We start from the raw sequence: 22,965 nt of genomic DNA on the forward strand, positions 1-22,965 counted from the left end.
ACCCAGGCAATGCTCTGATGTGGACCCAAGGACACTGATCTCAGACCTCCGGCCTCTGGAGCCGTAAGAAAATAAGTGTGTTTTTAAGGCACCAATAGTCTGTGATAATTAGTTTTCCAGCCGCCCTGGAAAATTAATATTTCCCGCGGCTGACTGAAGCCAACACGTATCTGCTTGTTAGGCGGTAGTGGAGTCTAGGCATCACACAGAAGCAAGAGAAGTTCAATTCTGGCCACAGAGTTAAAATGTAAAGTTGTCTTTCCAGGATGGGAATAACTCTCGTGCCTACTAATTACTCCATTTGCTTCATATTATGAAGTTATCTCACTTAAATGCATAAGAAGAAACCTCAAGTACTAGTAAATATCTTTGCTTTCACACAGAACATAACTAATAGGAAACTTTATAAATTCCAAAGCGCCTAGAATTGAGTAATGATCACGCAATCATACTAGTGACACACGTCACCCAGGGCCATGGTGTACACGACATTACGCTGGGGGCCTGGGAGGAAATGCAAGCAAGTGTAAGGACACACCTTCCCTCAACAATGGACAATGTAGTTAAAGAGATGAGACAAGTGTGCAAAAATTAAAAGACGATCTACAGCCTACAGGAGTTCCAGGATTCCATGGGAATTTTTGAGCCAAGTACTTCTTACACATCGTCTTGCTAAGAGGTCCTCTGCCCTAGCTCCCATGCGGCATTCCTCAGGAAGGACATTCACGTGAGCAACACACACCCAGAGGTTGTACGATCCCTCAAGTGCTTTTCTCACCCACTCACGGGAGCAAGTATGGGTCTTACAGGAATAAGCTCCTACATATAAAACAATTATCTTCAGTATTAGTAACAACTCACTCATAACATGGCTCATACCTGACTGTGATAGGTGTGCCCATCTCCACACCTGTTGCTATACAGAAAAGCGAGGGGATGACTTAAACCTTCCACAAGCCTGAAACGGACAGCTCCCGCCTCCCACTGCAGGGACTGCCTCAGAGCCACGTCCAAGGGACAAATGGGTTCTGGAGCAAGAAGGAAAGATGATGTTCTTTAGACGGGCATAGCTGGGAAGGATTTAGTGAGGAGATGGAATCGGGAGGAGTGCTGGAGGCAGGGCAGACCACGGGAGAAAGCACAGGAGGAAAAGTAAGGTCCGCTCGGGAGGTCTGGAGGAGATCAGTGGGGTCGTGCGGTGCTGCAGGATAATGGAAGGTCGAGCTGGTGGGAGCAGACTCCGGAAGAGTCTGATTTTGATTCTGTAGGTGACTGAAGGGTTTTTGAACAGAGGAACCTCACTAAAACATGATGTGATGTTGTACAGATGCGGGTCAAGGAGGGAAGCTTGGAAGATCACACAGAAGTCCTTCTTGAAATAAGTTTCTGGGGCATCTGGGTGGCTCAGTTGGTCAAGTGTCTGCCTTCAGCTCAGGTCATGATCTCAGGGTCCTGGGACAGAGTCCCGCATTGGGCTCTCTGCTCAGCAGGAAACCTGCTTCTCCCTCTGCCTGCCACTCTCCCTAGTTGTGCTCTCTCTAACAAAATAAATTAATAAAATCTTTTTTTAATTAATAAAATCCTAAATAAATGTTTCTATCTTTTATAATGAACTTATTACTTTAGACTAAAAACTGCTAAAATTTGGCATAGAAATAAATGTGACTATAACTGTATGTTGTTCCTACTTATAACACACTTGAAGTACAACCAACTTGTGAATAAAGTCCTTTGTCTATAACCTGGGCTTGAATTACAAATCCTTGACTGTGTCTTTGGTTCTCCAAACCAACATATTTTTTCTGAGGGCTTGGTTTCTTTGAGTGTTTGTCTAAACAAATACAATAAAACCAACTCAGGACAGCTGACAACTAAAGATTTTATTCTGAAATTAAATTTTCTCCAAAATACAGACTCTCATCATAGTGCTGAATTTGAATAGATAGCGATGTTTGGCAACATTCTTTCTGACAAGAACCAGCGCATATAAATAGTCCTAAATTTTCTTTAGTGATGAATAAAGCCCCCAAATGGAATGACTCATTAGTTCGTCCTCAGTGTATATAATGGGTGTGTGTGTGGGGGAGGGGGAAGTGTTGATTATTTCTAGAATTAACAATGTGGCTAAAAAGGAATCCGACTAAGCATCTTGTTTTGAGAATGTATTCTCACTTAACATTTATTATAAACACTTCTGATGTTATTAAATATTTTTACATTGTCATTGTTATGGCTGCTTAGTTTTCTACTATATTGATGTACCATCATTTATATCACTAATTTCCTGATCTTTTTCTCCACTGTTTTCCACTTTCATGAAACATGTTGGAAATTCTTCCAGCTAAGCTGTTATATAAATTCTTGAGAATTTCCCTAGTCAGGGGGCACCTGTGTGGTTTGGTTAAGTGTCCGACTCTGGATTTCAGCTCAAGTCATGATCTCAGGGTCCTGAGATTGAGCCCCAACGGGGCCACCCTGCTGCTCAGTGGGGAGTCTGCTTCTGTCCTGTCTCCCTCTGCTCCTCCCCCAGCACGCACTCTCTAAAATAAATACATAAAAATCTTAAAAAAAAAAAAAAAAGAAATTTCCTAGTCAAAATTTCAAGAAGTGTAACTGCTAGACTAGAGGCAAACTAATTTTAAACATTTTTTGGAAATGCATTGCTACACTACCCTACAGAGAGTTATCACCAATTTACTCCTATGTCAATAGTACACGTATCCTCAGCAATACTAAGTATGATTTTTAAAAAAACCTTGAGTATCCAACAGGTGAAAAAAAATGACAGCCATTATTCTTTTTTTTTTTTTTTTTTTGGGTGAACTGATCACCCATATTTTTGGCTCAATTTTTTCAATGATGTATTTATCTAATTTTTTTTGGAAGGGCCCTTTGTCTATTGAAGGCATTTACATTCTGCACCTTAAAAAAAGAATAGAGTTAAAGTCTGCCCATAATGAGAAAACTGAATGCTCCAAATATAGGCAATAAATAATGACACATTTCCCAGAACATGTTGAATATTTCATAAACTTTTTTTTTGGTTAGCTAAACTTAATCGTCCAAGTGGGCTGTGTTTAAATGAGAGAATATGAACAGTTATGGATACACTTGGATTTCCTGGTAGCAGTCAGACACCTTTGCTCTAGGAAGGAGAGGAATCAAATATCCCTAAATCCTGCCCATGCTCACACTTAAGCCACGTGGATTCTATTATATACCTAACTTGATAAACAGGACACATTTTACCATCTCTTAAGTATCTTAGCTTAATGAAGTATAGTGCAAAATGATGTGCTTAGCCTTTTTTAAAAGTCAGTTTTGAAAAATCGTCTTGGGGGGAGGTGATATTTTACATTAAATATCAGTGCTGTCACTAAGCAGCGAATGTCCATTACAATAAAATAATTTCATCGCCGCCTTTAGTATTTGTTACCCAATTATTTCCAAAAGGATCCAAGGGAGCTTATGGTAAATGTTACACAGACCATGGAGTCACCCAAATAAGGCTAAAAGGCAGCTAGGCAATGGGGCAGGGGTGTGGGTGGGCAGGGAGACAATTACACTTGAAACCCCAACTCCAAACCAGCTCAGAGATTCCCGGCTGCAGCAGTAACCGGGAAACTTAATGAGCTACAGGGATTTCATTATTTAATAGGGTTGGTAATTAAAGTAAATACTCCCGCCATCTAAATAGGTTTTATTTCTAAATAATAATTTTTGTTGAGGAGAGAAAGATTAATTGCTCAGCCGTGCTTCAGTGGTATTGTCTGGCTTGGCTGTGCACAGTTTCAGCTACCCGGGTAATAAAGCTTTCCTTCCGACAAGCTTCAGGTTGTAAGCATCCTATCTGTGTGATCTCTCATTAGAGTCTGGGATGGCCATCCTCACTGAATTGTTCAGAAGTTTTGTAATTTAATGTAAACATCTATTCGTAGATTGCTTCCCCTACCCTAATTAATTCCTTACAAAGAATCAATCTCTTGAGCTTCCAGCAATTAAAAAGGAAAAAGGGCAATGAAAAATGCAGCCAAGGGTTTTTTTTTTCTTTTTTCTTTCCCCTTCCTTTTTTTCCTACCACCACCTATAGGGGCCAGAAAGTGTTGTCATGGAGACAACAGCTGCTGGGTTATGAGTGACAGGTATCAAGAGAGAAGTGTCTTGGAAAGGGAACATCTCAAGTTAAAAAAAAAAAAGTGGTGAGAGGAAAACCAATGCAAGCTCTTACTAAGCATGGCAGGGGAGCTCAGTCGAAAGGTGGATTTAGGCTAGCAAAGAAGAAAAGCAACGTTTCACCCCCCCTTTCACCTAACATAGGAAATGTTTTCCTTCCAAAGGGGAACAGATTCCTTTTAAGCAAATCTCAAGCATATGTACATATCTTGGCATAATTACATTTTAAAATTGGGATTCACACTGATGCACCAAATTGGTTGCCTTAGTAATGAGAAATCACCCGGGCAACGGATTTGCTGCTCTTTCAGGGGGAGCAAATCATCTGCTTCCCACTTATGGGGGAGCAGGCTGGGGAAGGGGTGGCAGGGGTTTCTTACTGGCAGTATCGGAGAGGAGATAAACGAGAAACAAATTATTTTTGACACATCACCATTATTTTCCAAATACGCTTTTATCTTTTTTATTCATCAGTTAGGTGGGAGGAGAAAAAAGGGAAGCTGAAGGGAGGGTCTGTGGAAAGGGGGAGGGAGGGAGAGAGATGGGGGGAGGGAGGAGAGGGGAGGGAGGGCAGGAGGAGGAAGGGGAAAGAAGGCTCCATTGTTCTGTTGAATTTCTGAAGCATTTTTATTGTTCTAAGAGGCCTCTGCATTTGCCTCTGTGTAAATACTAAATGGCATCAGTTACTGGCTTACAGTATAAATCAACAGAAATTTTCTTCCCAAGAATAAAATAAATGGCTTATACACTAATGTGACTGTAATAGTGCTGCTTAGTAACATAGGGGTAAGGCTTCAGTGTTCGATACTCATTTACTAAATGTCCTACATGCAATAAACACTCCTCTGTTTCTTCATTAAGAACATACACCCTTTCCCATACCTATCTTCATTACCATGAGCTACCAGTAAATGTTCAACATACTTCTCACTTGAGGATTCTGGTACTTGGCTTGTGCTTCTTCTCCTCCTGTACTCCTGCCTTCATCTGGGTCAACTTTACCATGATGGTTATTAATAAACCAGTTGTCTCCTAATCGCCAGATTAAGGAGGCACTTCCCAGCCCTTGCTTTGTTGGACATTTCTATGCCTGATATTGATCATTTCTTCTCACTTGAAATTTGCTACTTCTTTCCTTTCCCTGACTTCTGTGTCCATTGGCTTGCTGGTCATCTTGGCTTGAATGTCTCTCAGACACCTTGAACACATCATGCCTCAAACTGTTACTTTCCTCTACATCAAGCTCCTGTACCCTCCATCTCTTTGTCAGTGGTTAGTGAGTGACACAAGCTATGTGCTGGAAACCTGGGAACTATTGATTCTTGGCTTTTATCTGTCTCCCATTCCAACAACTGTCATGATGGGCTGACTTTTTTTTTTTTTTTTGGTAAGTAAGCTCTATGCTCAGTGTGGGGACTGAACTCATGACCCCGAGATCAAGAGTCACATGCTCTACTAACTGAGCCAACCAGGTATCCTTTTTTAATTAATTTAAATTAATTTAATTAATTTTAATTCCTAAATATTTCTCAAATTTCTCCCCATCTCAATTACCAATGCTTTGATTGAGGACCCCATTTGTTTTCCCCTAGATTATAGCAAGAAGTTCTTATTGGCTCTCCTACCTCCAGTCTTGACTTTTTTTTTGTTTTTTTAAGTAGGCTCCATGCCCATTGTGGAGTCCAATGCAGGTCTTGCAACCTTGAGATCAGGACCTGAGCTGAGATCAAGAGTCAGACATTTAACCAACTGAGCTTGGGAACTCCTCCAGCCTTGACTTCTAATTTTCCCTTACCATGGACCGATTTAGATCTCAAAATGACCACAGTACCTCTCCCTCTTAAACCTTTCAATGGGACTTCCATCAAGTATGGGAGGAACATGGCAGAACAGATAACCAGACATGCCCACTCCCAAGAGAAGATAACACGTACCCCTACCCACAGCTGAGCTTACAAGAGAGTCAGGGACTGACTTAGGTGTCAATATTAGATTGGTGAAAATGAAAAATTCTGAGAATTCAAATTGTTGACAAGGATAGGGATCAATAAAGACTCTCATATATTTCAGGTTAAGTTTAAGTGGGTAGTTACTTCGGAAAGCAATTGGACAATCTTTAGTAAACTTGGAAAACATGCAGACTCTAAAACCTAGCATTTGCAGTGTGGGATATGTTCTCTAGAGAAGCAGTTCTTAGGACATGGAGTGGGGAACGTTGAGCATTGCCGAGACCCTTTTAAGGGAGTCTCAAGAGGAAAAACTGGTTTCATAATAAAACCAGCACTTTATTTACCTTTGTTAATTCTTATGCTCTCACAAAGCTACAGCGGAGTTTTCCAGAGGCTCTGTTGCATGTGATGATATCACCACCGGCAAATGGAATGTAACGTGGTGTATTCTTGAATTTTCTAGAATTTTCTAAGATGAGCTTTTTGGGGAGGGGATCCTCAAAATTTGAGAGAAGCTTTCCCACAAAGACTTAGTCCCTTCTAGAAAGGAAACATTCAAAAATGTTCATTGTAGCATTAGTTGGAATGACCAAAAAAAAAAAAGGAAAAACTAAGTATTATCTGGAAAATTAATGGCTCTTCCAATAATGAAATGGCATAAAGAAGTAAAAGTAAATAAACTAGGGCTACAATTACAGACCCAGGAAAATTTGAGAAATGTGCCGAGTGAAAAAAAATCACGTTGCAGGAGACTTTGTGCGGCACAGCGTGGTGAAAGAGTCTTGCGGGCCGTGACAGGAAAGGGATAATCAAATCGGGGGCTGTCGGCCTTGAACAGAGGTTATTAATGAGGAACCATGACAGAATGGGAGCTTGTTGACCCAGGTGTTTTGAGAAGACAAGCCCTGAGCTGGCTCTCTACATCGTGTTAGGTAAACAAGAGAAACGTTAGTAAATATTTATACGCTTGTTATAAAATTCAAGCTAAATCTACATTTAATCCTGTCACGGCAGGTTGTACTGCAGCCATGTATGATTGCTCCTAATTATCCGTGCGGCTGTTTCCTACGAAGGGCGAGGAACTTCCCCGCAACGTTGAGAGAGCTGTTTTAGTAATTCTAAGAACTAGGGTTAGTCTGTGTTGATTCTGGGAAACAACATTTGTTTGAATTATTTTTGTAGGAAACTTTGTTACTTCTTTAAGTTTTTTTTTTCTTTTTAAAGATTTTATTATTTGACAGAGAGAGACACAGTGAGAGAGAGGGAACACAAGAAGAGGAGCAGAGGGAGAGGGAAAAGCAGGCTCCCCGATTAGCAGGGAGCCCGATGTGGGGCTCGATTCCAGGACCCTGGGATCATGACCTGAGCTGGAGGCTGACGCCTAACAATTGAGCCACCCAGGTGCCCCGAAAACTCTGTTACTTCTTCTATTTATTGCAATTTTACCCCATAAGTGACAATCAGCCCACTTTGATAACACAGGTCCTGTTCCAATGAACTCAACCTGTAAAAACGGTTTATGAAATATAGATTAAGATCCGTTCTTCCCGTAAACATGAATCTAGCAGAGTGGTTCCCAAACTTTTTGGTACTACTTATTCTCCCAGAAAGTTTTCTGTCCTCAGCTCAGGAAGCTCAGGGTCTATACTCAGAGCCCACCTGGCAGTGATTCCATATGCCAGTGTCCCAATTACCCTATCCCACTGGCTGGAGGGCTAACACATCTCCCTCCTGACTAGGCTGTCCGCTCCTTCTGGGTGGAGCACGGTTCATTTTTATGTCCCTATTCAGTAATGAATGAACAACTCGACGCATTACTTATTTAAAAATGCATACGAGCACCCTTCTCCCGCATGGCTGCATCTCACAGTGCTGGGAAGGACACATGCTATTTGCTTCTCACAGCATACTGAACAGACATACAGTCAATGGCCACGTGATCAAAGGCACATTTTTTTTTTCTTTAATCCTTTCAACACAATAATCAAGCTTAAACTTCATCTACAGTCATCCTAACACATCTTTCCCAACCTGCTCATGGCTCACAAGTCACCTTTACCAAAACAAATAAAAATCTCTTCTCCTGGAGCCTCTATTCTCAGTAAAATTGAGTCATTGATTACTTTCATTAATATACATATGTATGTCAAAGCTGATTCATACTTTCAACATAAATGTTTCCTTCCAGTTGTAGTCAAAATGTATCTCAGTTCACATACTTAATAGTAAATGACTCCGATACCTCTACATGTCTACTGACGTCCTTTAACAAAGGAATCTTGCCAAATCATATTCCTCTTCCTCTTCCACCATGATGCCACCACCACTTTTGTGGCTGGTTTTGTACGCTGTTCTTTGGCAGTGTGAGTCATACCTGTTTTTCCTACAAGGAGGACATTCTGAATGATGCCACAGTGCTGAAAGAGAATGGTGGTTAAGAGCACGTGCAAAAGACTGGCCTACAGGGGGCAGGTCCCAGCTCTGGCGTTCACCATGTCTGTGACCGCCAGGGACTTACTCAGGCACTCGGTGGCTTGAGTTCCCTTTCCTATTAATTGAAAATAATACTAGACACTCAAAGGATTCTTATAAAGATCCACTTAACATATGTAGAAGTATCCCAAACACTGTCACTCACCAAAGATTAGCTACTGCCTTTTTTTTTTTTTTTTTTTTTAACTTTAAGGGCAAGGGGCACCTGGGTGGCTCAGTTTGTTAAGCATCTGCCTTCGGCTCAGGTCATGATCCCGGGGCCTGGGGATCGAGCCCCATGTCGGGCTCCCTGCTCGGGGGGAGCCTGCTTCTCTCCCTCTCTCTCTGCCTCTCCCTCTAACTGGTGGCCCCCCACAGCCAAAAAAAACCTTTAAGGGCAAAATTAATCAATTTTATATGAGAAGTAATTATTTTGCTTTTAATCTGAGAAAGAAAACACCTGACTGGTTTTGCCAAGAAGACAGTGAGCTTTGCTTGAAAATGAGGTGAAAGACCCCATGGCTTCATGCCACTATGTGACAATGTTTTGAAATACACGACACATCAGGGGATGGGGCAAATGAAAAACTAAACAACAGGATCCAATTTTCAGATGATTCTATTCACACTTTTTCTTTTGGCTTGTTTCACAATTACTATCCTCAGGTCTGTGCTAACCTCTGAGACTATTCATCTATGATAAACAGTCTTCTCTGTTTTGGAATTTACTGTTTTCATGATATGCTTTAATGAGCTACTTTTGATCCCTCACAAGATCCATCTGCACAATCCAACCATAATAAGTAATATTATAACATACCATAATATAACCCACCCCTAAAACCATACTGTGCAAATCTAGCAAGTAAGCACAAGAACATACAATGTTACAGCTGGATGGACAAACCAACCAGAGCAGTCCTTATGACACATGATACTTGAGTCGTCTTTAGAACATACCATTTTTAGGGATGAAATATCACAGGGTTCCTGGGTGGCTCAGTGGGTTAAGCCTCTGCCTTCGGCTCAGGTCGTGACCTCAGGGTCCTGGGATCATGCCCCGCATGGGGCTCTCTGCTAAGCTGAGAGGGCGCCTGCTTCTCCCTCTCTCTCTGCCTGCCTCTCTGCCTACTTGTGTTCTCACTCTCTGTCCAATAAATAAATAAATAAAATCTTAAAAAAAAAAAAAGGATGAAATATCACAGAAAATCCTAATTAATATGCTAAAGACTAGTGTGTCCTATTCTCCACGGTGCCTCTGTTTCGGGGCTCCTATCCCTAACCATCTGTGGGAAGACAGTTCTAAGACAACTGGGAACAAGAAACACAAACTACTTGTTAAGCAATGTTGAGGAATTCTGGTTAATTTTAAGGGGTATGAGAGTGGCATGCAGACGTCCTCTGTACAGATTAGAATGGTATGTAAGGGCGAAACGATCAGACGGCTGGGATCCCCTTTTAAAACACCAAACTAAACCCCCACATGTTGAAGCACGAGGTGAAACTGCTGAACTGCAGGACAGCGGCTGACGCCGTGAGAAGGGAACACGGGAAGTCCTCAAGCTCTTCCTTCTACTTCTGCAAGCATTTGGAATGCTTCATGATAAAAATGTCCAAAAAGAGAAGATCCACCTTTTTTCAAGTTATACTCAGTGACTGTATGCTAGGCTCCTCAATTCCAGAAACTGGAGTTAATAAGCTTAACATTCTGTGATCAGAATGCAGTAAAACTAAAAATTACTAAAAAAACTAGAAAGCAAAACTGAGCGTACACAAAACATGGATCGCCTGGGAACGATTTTTTAAATATTTTTGAATAGTCAACAGATACACGAAAAGATGCTCACCATCACTCATCGCTGGAAAAGGGAGGTCAAAACCACAATGAGATATCACTTTATCCCTGTCAGAATGGCCAGAATCAGAAAGACAAGAAACAACACGTGCTGGTGAGGATGTGGAGAAAGGGGAACCCTCATGCACTGCTGCTGGGAATGCAAACTGGTGCGGCCACTCCAGAAAATAGTATGGAGGTCTCTCAAAAAATTAAAAATAAAAGTACCATACAATCCAACAATTCCTCTACTGGGTATTAACCCAAAGGAAATGAGAATACTAATTTGAAAAGATATATGCACACCTATGTTTATTATAGCATTATTTACAATAGTCAAGACACGGAAGCAGCCCAAGTGCCCACTGATACATGAATGGATAAAGAAGATGTGGTGTGTACACACACACACACACACACACACACACACAGAGGATGGGCTCTTGCTGTTTGCGCTAATATGGATGGATATAGAGGATATTATGCTAAGTGATGTAAAGCAGAGAAAGACAAATAGCATATGATTTCACTTATATGTGGAATCTAAAAAACAAAACCAACAAAAACAAGAAACAGACCCATAAATCTGATGGTTGCCAGAGAGGAGAGGGTGGCAAGATGGGCAGAATGCGTGAATGGGAGTGGGGGGTACGGTTCCAGCTATGGAATGAATAAGTCACAGGAAGAAAAGGTGCATCACAGGGGATATAGTCCATGACACTGTACTAGAGTTGTATGGTGAGAGATGGTAGCTATGCTGTGTGAAGGCAGCGTATAGACTTGTGGAATCACTATCCTGTTCTCCTGAAACTAATGTAATATTGTGTGTCAATTATAGGTCAACTTAAAAAAAAAAAAAAAAAGAAACAATAAACATGTTTAAATTGGAAAAAATTTTTTAAACAACTTTTCAGGAAAGAGTAAATTTGAACATAAAAATAATTAAATGAGGGACGCCTGGGTGGCTCAGTTGGTTAAGCAGCTGCCTTCGGCTCAGGTCATGATCCCAGCATCCTGGGAGTGAGTCCCACATCGGGCTCCTTGCTCAGCAGGGAGCCTGCTTCTCCCTCTGCCTCTAGCCTGCCACTCTGTCTGCCTGTGCTTGCGCTCTGTATCTCTCTCTCTCTCTCTAACAAATAAATAAAAATCTTAAAAAAAATAATTAAATGATAAAATATCAGGTCTTATAAATGATAATATATCAGCAAAAACAGTTCTAAAAAATTTCATATCCATTATTAATAAATGTGAAAGAAAAAAAATTCATGAAGCACCCAATATCAGAAGTTGGAGAAAAGATAATCTCCTGCTTGTTTCTGCTCTTTTCATTCCAAAAGAAGGAACTGATGAATATTAAAGACAAAATTGATAAATTAGAAATAAGAAAATGGCGAACTGAATAAATCAGAGAGCTGATTCACTGAGGGAAAAAAAACAGTAAAATGCATCATTAACTAAAGCTGATCAAGAAAAAAGAGTGAGCACAAATCGAATTCACGAAATAGGAAATGATAAGAGAGGAATGACTAAAGACACAGGGGAAATGAAAAGAAACGTAAGAGATAACTTTGTTCAGTTCTATTCAATTAAATTTGAGAGCCTGTACGATTTTCTAGGAAACTGCAAATCACCCATGGAAGATACAAAATAAGTATTCCATGGAATACTGATTCCATGGAAGATACAAAATAAGAACACATCAACTCTTATGAAGAACGAGAGAAAGTTGTTGAAGAGTTATGACCCAACAAATACCCCCTCTTAGATGTCCTCACAGGGAAATTCAACCTGAACAGATGAACTCCCATGGGATTAGATTGTTCCAGAATATGGGACAAGAAGGTTATCCTGCTGAGGCAAACATTATACTGACACTTAATTGATCAGTACCATTCTCAGAATTGATAACTCAGAAAAAAAATTACATAAGCGTCTTGATTCCTACGAATAATTCCATTTAGTTCAACACCTTTTTTTTTTTTTTTTTAAAATCTACTCTTGATTTTGAAAGTACTCTTCTTAACACAACAGGAATGGATGGATACCTCCTTAACATGTTCAAATGCATCTGCCTCACAGCAAGCATGGACAGGAACTCAGTGCAAACATTCCCAGCAAATTCAGGAACATTTCAAGGATGTCCAGTATCCCCACTCCAGGAGATTTCACAAGGCAGGCTTTGCAGAGTGTGGTCCCCTCCGCACATGACTGCCAGTTTGAGGGTGGTGGCCTGGAAGTACAGCTAATCCTGGCACAAAAACAAGAAGAAACTGTCGCATGTGCTATCTCAAAAGGACACTGGATTTTCCATGCTTTTATATGTCCTTTACCAAACATTATACCTGATGCTTAAATACTGCTGATGCACTGAGGCACTGATACTGCTGATGCACTGATACAGGTAGCCTTATTTTGTATAATATTCTCACAATATCGGTTTGTCAGCAGAATGCCAAATATTTACGATATTGAATTTAAAAAACATTCTGAACTCCACATAAAACTGGAAACAAAGATCACACAGGAGTTCAGCCCACACTAAATATTTTATCTCACTAGCTGAAGGGTCTTTTCCTCCTTCCTCTGCTTTATCACAACCTCTTTTCACACTCACCCATTTTGCACCCTTTCTTGTCCACTCACTCCCTTCGTTCCCTCGTACCCTGCTTATGAGATTGTGCCAGTTTTGCTATGGCCTAATAATCAAACCACTACCATCTTCTAATCAGGAAGCTATAAGACAAGTGGGGATGTCTAGGAGCCTCGGTCAGTTGAGCGCCTGACTTCAGCTCAGGTCATGATCTCGGGGTCCTGGGATTGAGCCTGGTGTTGGGTTTCCTGCTCAGTGGGGAGCCTGCTTCTCCCTCTCTCTATGCCTCTCCCTTGCTTGTGCTCTCTCTCTTTCTGTCAGATAAATAAATAAATAAATAAATAAAGTCCCTCTTTTTTTTTTTTTTTAAAGGACGCTATCAGAGGAGCAAAAATAAAATTCTAGGAGCCTGTGGACTCTAGAAGGCCAATGGATCTGAATACCTGGAGTGTGAGGTTTCTATTATTCCCTCCCTGAACATGTGTGTAGGTTCCCATAACTGTAATAGAAGACCACCAACTGACTTTAGATTCAGCCTTGACTGTGGACCCCACACAGTTCCCAGCACCAGGGGCTACAGGCTTTCCAACCATGTTCAAGATGGAATACAAACTGGAAAAACTCAGGGCACGTGGTGTGAAGCAAGTCAGCAGCTAGCATGATTTGCTTTTCCAAAGGGCTGGCAGCTGTCACATTCGTGAGTTGTAAATGCAATCCCAGGGTCCCCACAAACTGCTTGGAGGAAAATGATTAAAGCCTCAAGATACTACTTTAAAAAAGAATGTCTAGGTGTAGCAGCCTTCAGGATGGGATATAAGAAGGGCCTCGACCTCTTCACCACACCATGGCACACCGACACGGGTCATTCCATTCCCTGGAGCTAGGATCAAAGCTGCGCAATCTGAAATGGTCCCAGGATGTGATATGGTGACTAATTAACATATCCATCCACAATCAACTATAGACACCATTTAAGAAGGGGCTAATTCCCCCAGATGAAGACACAGTTCACAAAGGCACCTATCTCTCTTATAGATGAGTCAAGAAAGCCAACCTTAAATCCATTAACCTATTCCAAATTTGTTAATGGCCACATGAAAGATAAACGTCCCGGATATTTTCTATCTCCCTTTGAGAATCCATCTATCATGTCACCTTATATGACAATTTTGATCTTGCCCTGTGATTCCCTAAAATGAAAACATAAGTTTAATACTATAAATGCAGCGAAAACAAAAAAGGAAGAGTTTCTTGGGATGACCCATACTCCACTTCTCTCCCAAGACAGTGACATATTTTAAACAAAATGTGTACAGAATATTAGAGGATCATGACTCTTTGTAATGCATTTGGTGTGGTATTTTCATTAAAGATTTTATAAGAAACTACAGTCTTCCCTCAGGGTCTCCCCAACGAGGCAACAAATGAGTGTCTTATTTTTCGAGAATTAATGAACACAACATATAGAAGGTAAACGATAGAAGGTAAAATGATAAAAGAACAAAACAAAAGAGGGTCAAATGATAAAAGAAAAGTCCAAGTTGAAGAAGGAATAAAGCTACAACAACAAAGTCAACATGGACAGATCAGCCTCACAACACACTTACTATACACGTCCCCCTCCGCCCCACATGCTTGCGGCCGGGCTGACAATGGATCTCTCAGCACCTGTAATTCTGAAAACTTTAAAAAGTTCTTCAGTGCTGCCTGGAAACACCATCTTATTGGATTTCTCATTCGTGTGTGATGTAAGGAACACACGCATAGACACCTATGTCGAGGGTAAGTGAAGCAATTACGTATTACTAAAGGAACAGAAGTGTGACCTTTAAAAAAATCCTACCGGCTAGCCCGATTCATTTCTTTCAGTGACGCAAAGATGTGTTCACAACAGCTGGAGTTTTGTACAAAATGCTCTTTTCAATATTCAGGCAAAACACTCAGGTTTTAGGTCATTCAGAGAGGGTGTTTAGAAGGATAAAAATATCCAGGTCTTTGGGGAGGCTGGCTCTTTCACGCCCCAGTGGGAGGGAGCATAAATTGGTTCTATCTTTCCAGAAGCTGTCTGGTGACGGGTACAGAAAATCTGAAAAGTGTGTATTGTTAAACCAAAAATGTCGTCTGAGAATTTATTCTAAGAAAATAATCAAGGATGATGAAAAGCTCTTGCTAGTAGTAAAAACAGCACAAGCAGGAACAACAATAGCTAATACGCATTGAACTCTGGGCCAGGCACCCCTCTAGGTAAGCACAGCTGTGCACTGCAGTGGGACCTAGACAGTAGAAAATGGGAAAAACCTGAACATCCGGTAATAGCAGATAAATGACTAAAGAAGCTCCAGTAAATCACATTAAGGACTAAGCCAGCTCTTATAAATACACAAATACGTGGTTACACATGTGAAGATGGAACAAAAAAGTATTACATAACTAGACGACATGATTAATTTATATTTAATATAAAATTTTACTTTAAGAATATAAATTTATGTTTTTCATTTTCCTACATGAACTTGTATTGCTACCACTTATGTACTATGAAACCAATAAAAGTCTTTGATCTCTAGATGGTTCTTTAAGATGGCTTGCTCTTTCTTCTTTTCTTTCTTCTCTTTTTTGGGGAAAAGAATTCATCTATTCATTTTAGAAAGAGAGCGAGAACAAGGACAGGGTAGAGGGAGAGAGAATCTCAAGCAGACTCTGCATTGAGCATGAAGCCCGACATCGGGTGTGATCCCACGACCCTGAGATCACAACCTGAGCTGAAACCAAGCATTGGACATTCAATGGATTTAGCCACCCAGGGGTCCCTAAGATGGTCATTTCTTTAAAGAAAAGATATTTGTAGGGGCGCCTGGGTGGCTCAGTGGGTTAAAGCCTCCGCCTTCGGCTCAGGTCATGATCTCTGGGTCCTGGGATCGAGTCCCGCATCGGGCTCTCTGCTCAGCAAGGAGCCTGCTTTCCTCTCTCTCTCTCAGCCTGCCTCTCTACCTACTTGTGATCTCTCTCTGCCAAATAAATAAAAATTAAAAAAAAAGAAAGAAGAGATATTTGTAGCATTTCACAAATCTTCTAAAATGTCAAGCATATGAACAAATATATGAAGATAAACAAGATGCACTAAACAGATTACCTGTAATTCTTGATACTGCACACCCGGTGGTTTAGACAGTTTTAGTGTAGACCTACGCATTTTTTATGAATCAAAAAGCAATGCAATTTGTATCTTTTCTGCAATCTCTGTGGTTTTGCAGTTTGTTCTCTTAAGGACAACAATTTTGGAGGTTCTGGTTTTAGTTAACGTCATCAACTCTGCCACTTCCAACTTGCCATTAAATCTCCACAAAGGCGCAGAAAAGGCATGAGAATACATGGAAAGTTAGATTCTCACATGTTAAAGCAACACAGTATCACACAGTAGGATATTGGCATAGGAATTGTCAATGGAATAAAAGAGTGAGTCCTGAAAATAGACTCAAGTATATATGGGAATTTATTATTAGACAAAAGCGGAATTTTAATTTAGTGGAAAAAAGAGGAATTTTTTAAATAAACTGAATTAGAATAGCTGGGTTTTAACTTGGAACAAAACAGAGCTGGACCCTTATATAATACCACGTATAAAAGCTAAATCCCAGATCTAAAACTTCTCTGAAGAAACTCAAAGTCACAACGAAAAAAAAAGATAAGACATATTAAGTGGAAAATTTCATGTTGAAGAGTACACCATAATGACAAATGATAGCTTAGGAAAATAGCTACAATACCTAAAGATAATCGCTCCCACAAATTTAAAAGCAAAAGGTAAACAACCCAATAGAAAATTGGGCCAAGGATACGAATAAGTAAATAATAGGCAAAGCGATCTGAAAAGGCCAAGAAACACACCCTCATGAAGAGTCATGAGAACACAAAATTGAAGTAGAATGAGACACCATTTCTTACTGATAAAAATGAAAAAAATTCAAAAGCCTGGTAAAAGTCACTGCAGTTAAAAAAAAATCAGGGAAAATAAGTTCACTTACATTGTGGGCTACGCAATGTGAATGGTTAATATCTACAATGACGCCCTTCGAACAATAATCTTGCTCATGGGCGTCCAGTGCACAGAACGAAGGCGTTAGCACAGAAGTCTTCAGTGCATAGGACGAAAGATTCCTACGTGTACAAGAAGTCTATTAAAGTTATGGGAAGACTGTGGGAGCATCTGGAAAGGAGTTAACACAGCAGGCGTGAGATTGTATCCCTAGAAAGGTCTGTGTCATCCAAAGTTGACCCTTGGCCAGTGTCTTCGAACTTGACTGGGAAACAGTTTCACATGCTGATACAAAACTTTCCCTAAATGGTAAGAGTGACTCAATGTGGTTACACTACTTGTGCAAACAGTGGGGTTTATAATACCTGCTGCCCTTCTTCGAGTATGGGATTTCGGTACATGTGGGGCAGAGGGTGCAAACGTAATCAGTCCCCAGTAAAAACTTCAAGCAGCGAGTCTCTGATGGGCTCTCTAGTAGACAACACTTAGCATGTGTTGTCACAGCTCATTTCTGCAGGAATTAAGCATGTGCTGTGCAACTCCACTGGGAGAAAACTCTTGGAAGCTTGCTCCCGGTTTCCCCTGGATTTTACCTGCTGTGCCTTTTCCCTTTGCTGATTTTTGCTTTGCATCCTTTTGCTGTAATAAACTTAATTCATGAGCACAACTACAGGCTGTGCCCTGTGAATCCTTTTAGTAAATCACCACAACTGGAAGTGGCCTTGGGGACCCTTTGACAAAGGCGGTGGGAGCCGTTGTGGGCAGAGAAGGTAAATGTGGGAAAAAGAATATCAAAACATTATAAAAAAAAGAGAAAGGTGCTCATAAAAAAATCACCATGTGAACTATGATGTCATTTATATTATAGTACATATGCTTGTCTATAAGCACAGAAAGATAATAGATAATCAGAAAAAAAATAAAGCTATTTTTTTTATTTAAAAAGGGAATATAAAAGTCAGTTGTTGGAAATTCTGGTTTAATACTGTATCTCTTGGGACGCCTGGCTGGCTCAGTCGGTTAAGTGTCTGCCTTCGGCTCAGGTCATGATCCTGGGGTCCTGGGATCGAGCCCCACATGGGGCTTTCTGCTCAGCAGGGAGCCTCCTTCTTCCTGTCTCTCTGCCTGCCATTCTGGCTGCCTGTGCTCTCCCTCTCTCTGTCAAGGAAATAAATAAAATCTTAAAAAAAAAAAAAAAAAAGCATCTCCTGATGCTGCCTTCCCTAACTTCCTATTCCTGTAAGGTATAGGAATGTAACCATTCCTGTAAGGTTACAGAAAAAAATAAAAACACACAGCACACGAAAACTTAGGTGACTGAGGACCTATTCCCAGAAGCTGAGAGAAACTTCCAATAATTTTTATGGGCTATGGAGTTGGTTTGAAAACCAATCAGTAGATCACCTATTATCATACCCTAGAATGGTTGGCCTGAAAATTCAGAGAAAGATCCTTATTTCCTGCTCCACTGCTTTATGGTTCAGAAATGCAAGATCTATATCACAGGGCACGCTGGAAGCTCTCCCCCGTGGCATGGGTGGCAGCTTTTGAAGTAGTCATCCTTCCTCTTTTAGAACCTGCCCTTTCTACGTAGAAATGGTAATTTCTCCCCAGAAGAGAAGCAGAGGTGCTGCAGAGAGGGAGAACCATAGTAGGTATGCATCCCTACTGTGCAAGAGCTGGCTCATGTGGTTGGGGGCGCCATCTTGGACTAGCCAGGCTGGAGCAGATTCAAGTCTGTGGGACACTGCCAACTGTGGAGAAAGTGGGCAGATTGCCACTGGAAAATGAAGAACAGGATTCCACCAGCCATCAAGCAGACAGAAAGTGAGTTCACGGTAGGGCAACTACACAATGTATCATGCATCATTATCCATAGCAAAAGTGACACTTTTGAGAGAGAAAGGGGAACACGAGACAACAGTCATAAACCAGGACTGTCTCAAACAAATGGAGAGGGATGGTCCTCCCTCTCCTTCAAGGCCAAACCCTGAGCCCGAGTCAATTTCTTAAATAGGTATAAAGAAGAAAAGAGGAGCGTCAGATCTGCCAAAAAGAATAACAACAACGAAACACCACTGGCAAGTACTTAAGTCTGAATATACAGAACAGATAAATGAAAATGACTGACCAGGGACATCTGGGTGGCTCAGTGGATTAAGCCTCTGCCTTCAGCTCAGGTCATGATCTCAGGGTCCTGGGATCGAGCCCTGAATCGGGCTCTTTGCTCAGCGGGGAGCCTGCTTCTCCCTCTCCCTCTGCCTGCCTCTCTGCCTACTTGTGATCTCTCTGTCAAATAAATAAATAAAATCTTAAAAAAAAAATGACTGACCATGGCAGACAGAAAACAGACACCCACCCTGCACAAAACACAACAGAGTAAAAGCAATACAAAAAAAGCCACTTAGCAAAAGGAAACTGTTTCAAGAAGAAACAGATTTTAGTATTCTACTCTGAAAGATTTTCTGGGTTCTAGGCAAAACAAATAGAGAGCAAAACTTAGAAACATGTTGGCCATTGGAAGGGAAGAGAAAAACCTTCATTATTTGCACATGATAGAACCATTTCCCCAGAAAAACTAACAGAATGAACAAAGGTTGCCTTCTGGATACAGACAAACCAACATAAACCCATACTATTTTTCTGTACCAACACTGGCATGTAGAATAAAAAATTCACAGCAGTAACAAAAACAATAAGACATCTAGGAATTAACGATGGATTTATATGGCCTCTCTAAATCTAAGTTCAAAGAAATGACTTAAATAAGCCTATTCTGTACTTTTAAGATGATTTAATATTGTAAAAATGTTAATTCTTTCAAATTAATGTATAAATTCAATGCCATCCTAATAAAAATTGTTGTTGAATTTAAATGAACCCAATAAACACACATTAACATTTATATTGCAAAATAAAGGTCTAGGTGTAGGTTAGTCTATCCGCATAAAGAAGAGTGAAAAGACAACTGACCCTACCATACCCTAAGATACACTGCAACAGAAACTCTGTGGCATTGATGTAAAAATGGGTAACTGTATAAATAAACATTCAGAGACAGAATATATACACACGATAATATATGATAAAAGTGGCACCACAGATCAATGGGAAAAGGACACACTGTTCAGCAGATGGTCCCGAGAAAATGGTTCACCATACAGAATAAAATGAAACAGGATTCTTACGTAAAACCACATATATAGGTAGGTTCTAGATGGATTCAAGACCTAAATGTGCAAGACAAAAGTATACAGTTCAGAGGAGGAAACAGAGGCTACCATCTTTGTGACCTGGAGAGAAGGGAAGCCCTCTTCAACAAAATGTAAGATGAAGAATTGAAGAATTTGATAATGTCAAAGTTAAGGGTTCTCTTCAGGGCACCTGGGTGGCTCAGCTGGTTGGGTGTCTGAGGTTGTGTGTGATCTCAGGGTCATGAGATTGAGCCCTGTGCCAGGCTGCACAGCTGCTTAAGACTCTCTCTCCCTCTGCCACCCTCTCCCTCTCTAACGGAAAAAAAAAAAAAAAAAGAACATATTTTAAATGTCTAATGTGACATTTGGACACATTTGGACATGTGTCTAAAATACTCAAGGAAATGTCTGCTAATCAACAAGAAAATGGTACCAGCTCCAGGGGAAAAACAGACAGAGGACAGTTTACAGGAAGACCCAAGGAGCAAATAAGCATTTAGTGAGATGCTCAGGTTCAATGGTAACCAGAGAAACAAAAAGTAAAACCACAGTGAGATACCAGTACGCCCACTACTCTTACAAAACTGCGGTGCCTGGACGCTACTAGTCAGGACGTGGGCAAAGTAACTCCCTGAGCGAGTTGGTGCAAACAGTCCTTTTGGGGAGGAAATGGGCACTACTTATACCAATCAGGCCAGCTATACCATCTGACCCAGCAGCTTTTCTCCTGGTATACACTCCATAGAAAACATACCTCTCGCAGAGGCATAAGATTTTTAAAAAGATACATATATAATTTTTTAAAAGATTTTATTTATTTATCTGATAGAGATCACAAGTAGGCAGAGAGGCAGGCAGAGAGAGAGGGAGAAGCAGGCTCCCTGCTGAGCAGAGAGCCCAATGTGGGGCTTGATCCCAGGACCCTGGGATCATGACCTGAGCCGAAGGCGGAGGCTTTAACCCAGGCGCCCTATATATAATTTTTAAAATAAAAATGGCTCATCAGGAAGGCACGGAAATGGGTATGGCAGATAAAAAGAAAAACATGAGTGAGTGAATGAAGTGAGAAAGGGGCCCTGCCCAGAATAATGATGAGTGCTACTATGAGCTAATGAGCTTCCAGTCAGCACCTCACTCCTCAGTCAAGTGCTGGTGCTTGGTTATGATGGTTGAGCAGGGGGTTTTAAACATGTCAGCAAAATTTTGCAATTACCAGATTAAAAAAAAAGTCCTTTACCCAGTTAGGCTGAGGGGGAAAAAAAAAAACCCCAGTTAATGACAAGAGACAAAAAGCTGGCTACTTCAGACATCTCCCTAACTTTAAACATCAGAAGAGAAAATGTCTTGAATTTTGAGGACAGAATAATTTTGAGCTCAGGCAGCCAAATAAATGTGTCATGTGTGGAGGCAACAGAAAACATTCTAAGAGAGGCAAAGATACAAAGAATATACCATCGTGAACATTTCCCGAGTCAAAGAAAACATCCAGCAAAATTTTAAGAACATAAAAGCAAGACCTGATCCCTATTTATGAAATCTAAAATTACCTTTTGTAGAAAGAGGACAATCCTTATGAGCATCTGGGCACGGAGTTCCTCCAAGGTAAACAGTGTTCGGGGTGTTCGAATAAAAATTTTGGTTTTCCCATAAGCTACGTCATCCTGAAAACCACAATGTTCAATCAGCTTCTTGACAGCCTCTTTGTCTGAAGGAAGGTCATGGTTGGGCCAGGTGAATTCAGAGATCATCTTGTATCTGTGTGAAAAATGAACAGGGTACAAGTTAAGGGAGAAAAACCTTTTGGTCTTAATAGACTAAAGGTCTATTAAGAAAGACTAATAAATTCAAGACACTTCATAGATAGGAAAAAAAATACTGAATTCTGTTCATCAACCTGCTACGAGATGTAGAAAAAGACTTTAATAAGATACAACACTCTTTCATGATAAAGACTTAACTAAACTTGGGATAGAAGGACCCTTCCTTCATCTAGTACAGGCTAATTTACCAAGAACCTAGAGCAAACACCATTTATAGATAGGTAACCTTTAAAAATTCTCTTTATGCACAGAAGAAGACAAAGATGCCTCAATTATGGGTTTCCCAGCCAGCGCAGTGAGACCAATAAATAGATAAGCTGGTATGGTTGGGGAAGGAAGAAAACTAACATTATTTATGACTCACTTCAAAGGAAATGAAGCAGATCTTTAGACGAAAACTATTATCACTAAAAGAAAACCACATATAAGATCAATACACAAAAAACCAATTGTGTTTCTAGGTGCAAGCAGCCTTGCTGGCCTCTCATAAGGCAGCTCACCGCGCCCAGCTTCTTTATGTCTGAAAATGAGCAAGACGGAAGTCACGGGTCACAGCCTCCTCTCAAAAGTGATATTCTATTATGTTGGCCAAATTCCATCTTGCTGGAAGCATATCACTAGGGCCAGCCCACATTCAAGGGAAGGGGATGGCAAAGAGCCTGAGTACTAAGAGGTGGGATCACTTTGACTGAGAAGACTGCCAACCACAGCACTCCCCCCAAACCCCCCAGTGCCAAGTCGTTTAATACATGTAGCCAAATTCAGTAATTTTTTTCATATATTACATCAGAATTTTAATCCATACAAGAAAGGTCCTCTTCCCATTCAGGTTACAGGGTAATTCACCTACGTGTTCTTCTATCGGTCGTGTGTTCTTCTATCAGTCGTATGTTTTCA

General features: G+C 40.7%; 1 protein-coding gene across 2 annotated transcripts in view; it reads right to left on the reverse strand.

Annotated features, from left to right (window-relative positions):
• MYO1D (myosin ID) overlaps positions 1-22,965 on the reverse strand; it is a 341,727-nt gene that overhangs the window by 168,209 nt on the left and 150,553 nt on the right. For both annotated transcript variants that reach the window (XM_032319642.1, XM_032319643.1), the window contains one exon: positions 21,796-22,003. In XM_032319642.1, the coding sequence (XP_032175533.1) occupies positions 21,796-22,003 (208 nt within the window). The remainder of the gene's footprint in view (positions 1-21,795; positions 22,004-22,965) is intronic.

Source organism: Mustela erminea, chromosome 18, assembly GCF_009829155.1.
Source record: "Mustela erminea isolate mMusErm1 chromosome 18, mMusErm1.Pri, whole genome shotgun sequence".
In the NCBI taxonomy this organism is placed as follows: Eukaryota; Metazoa; Chordata; class Mammalia; order Carnivora; family Mustelidae; genus Mustela; species Mustela erminea.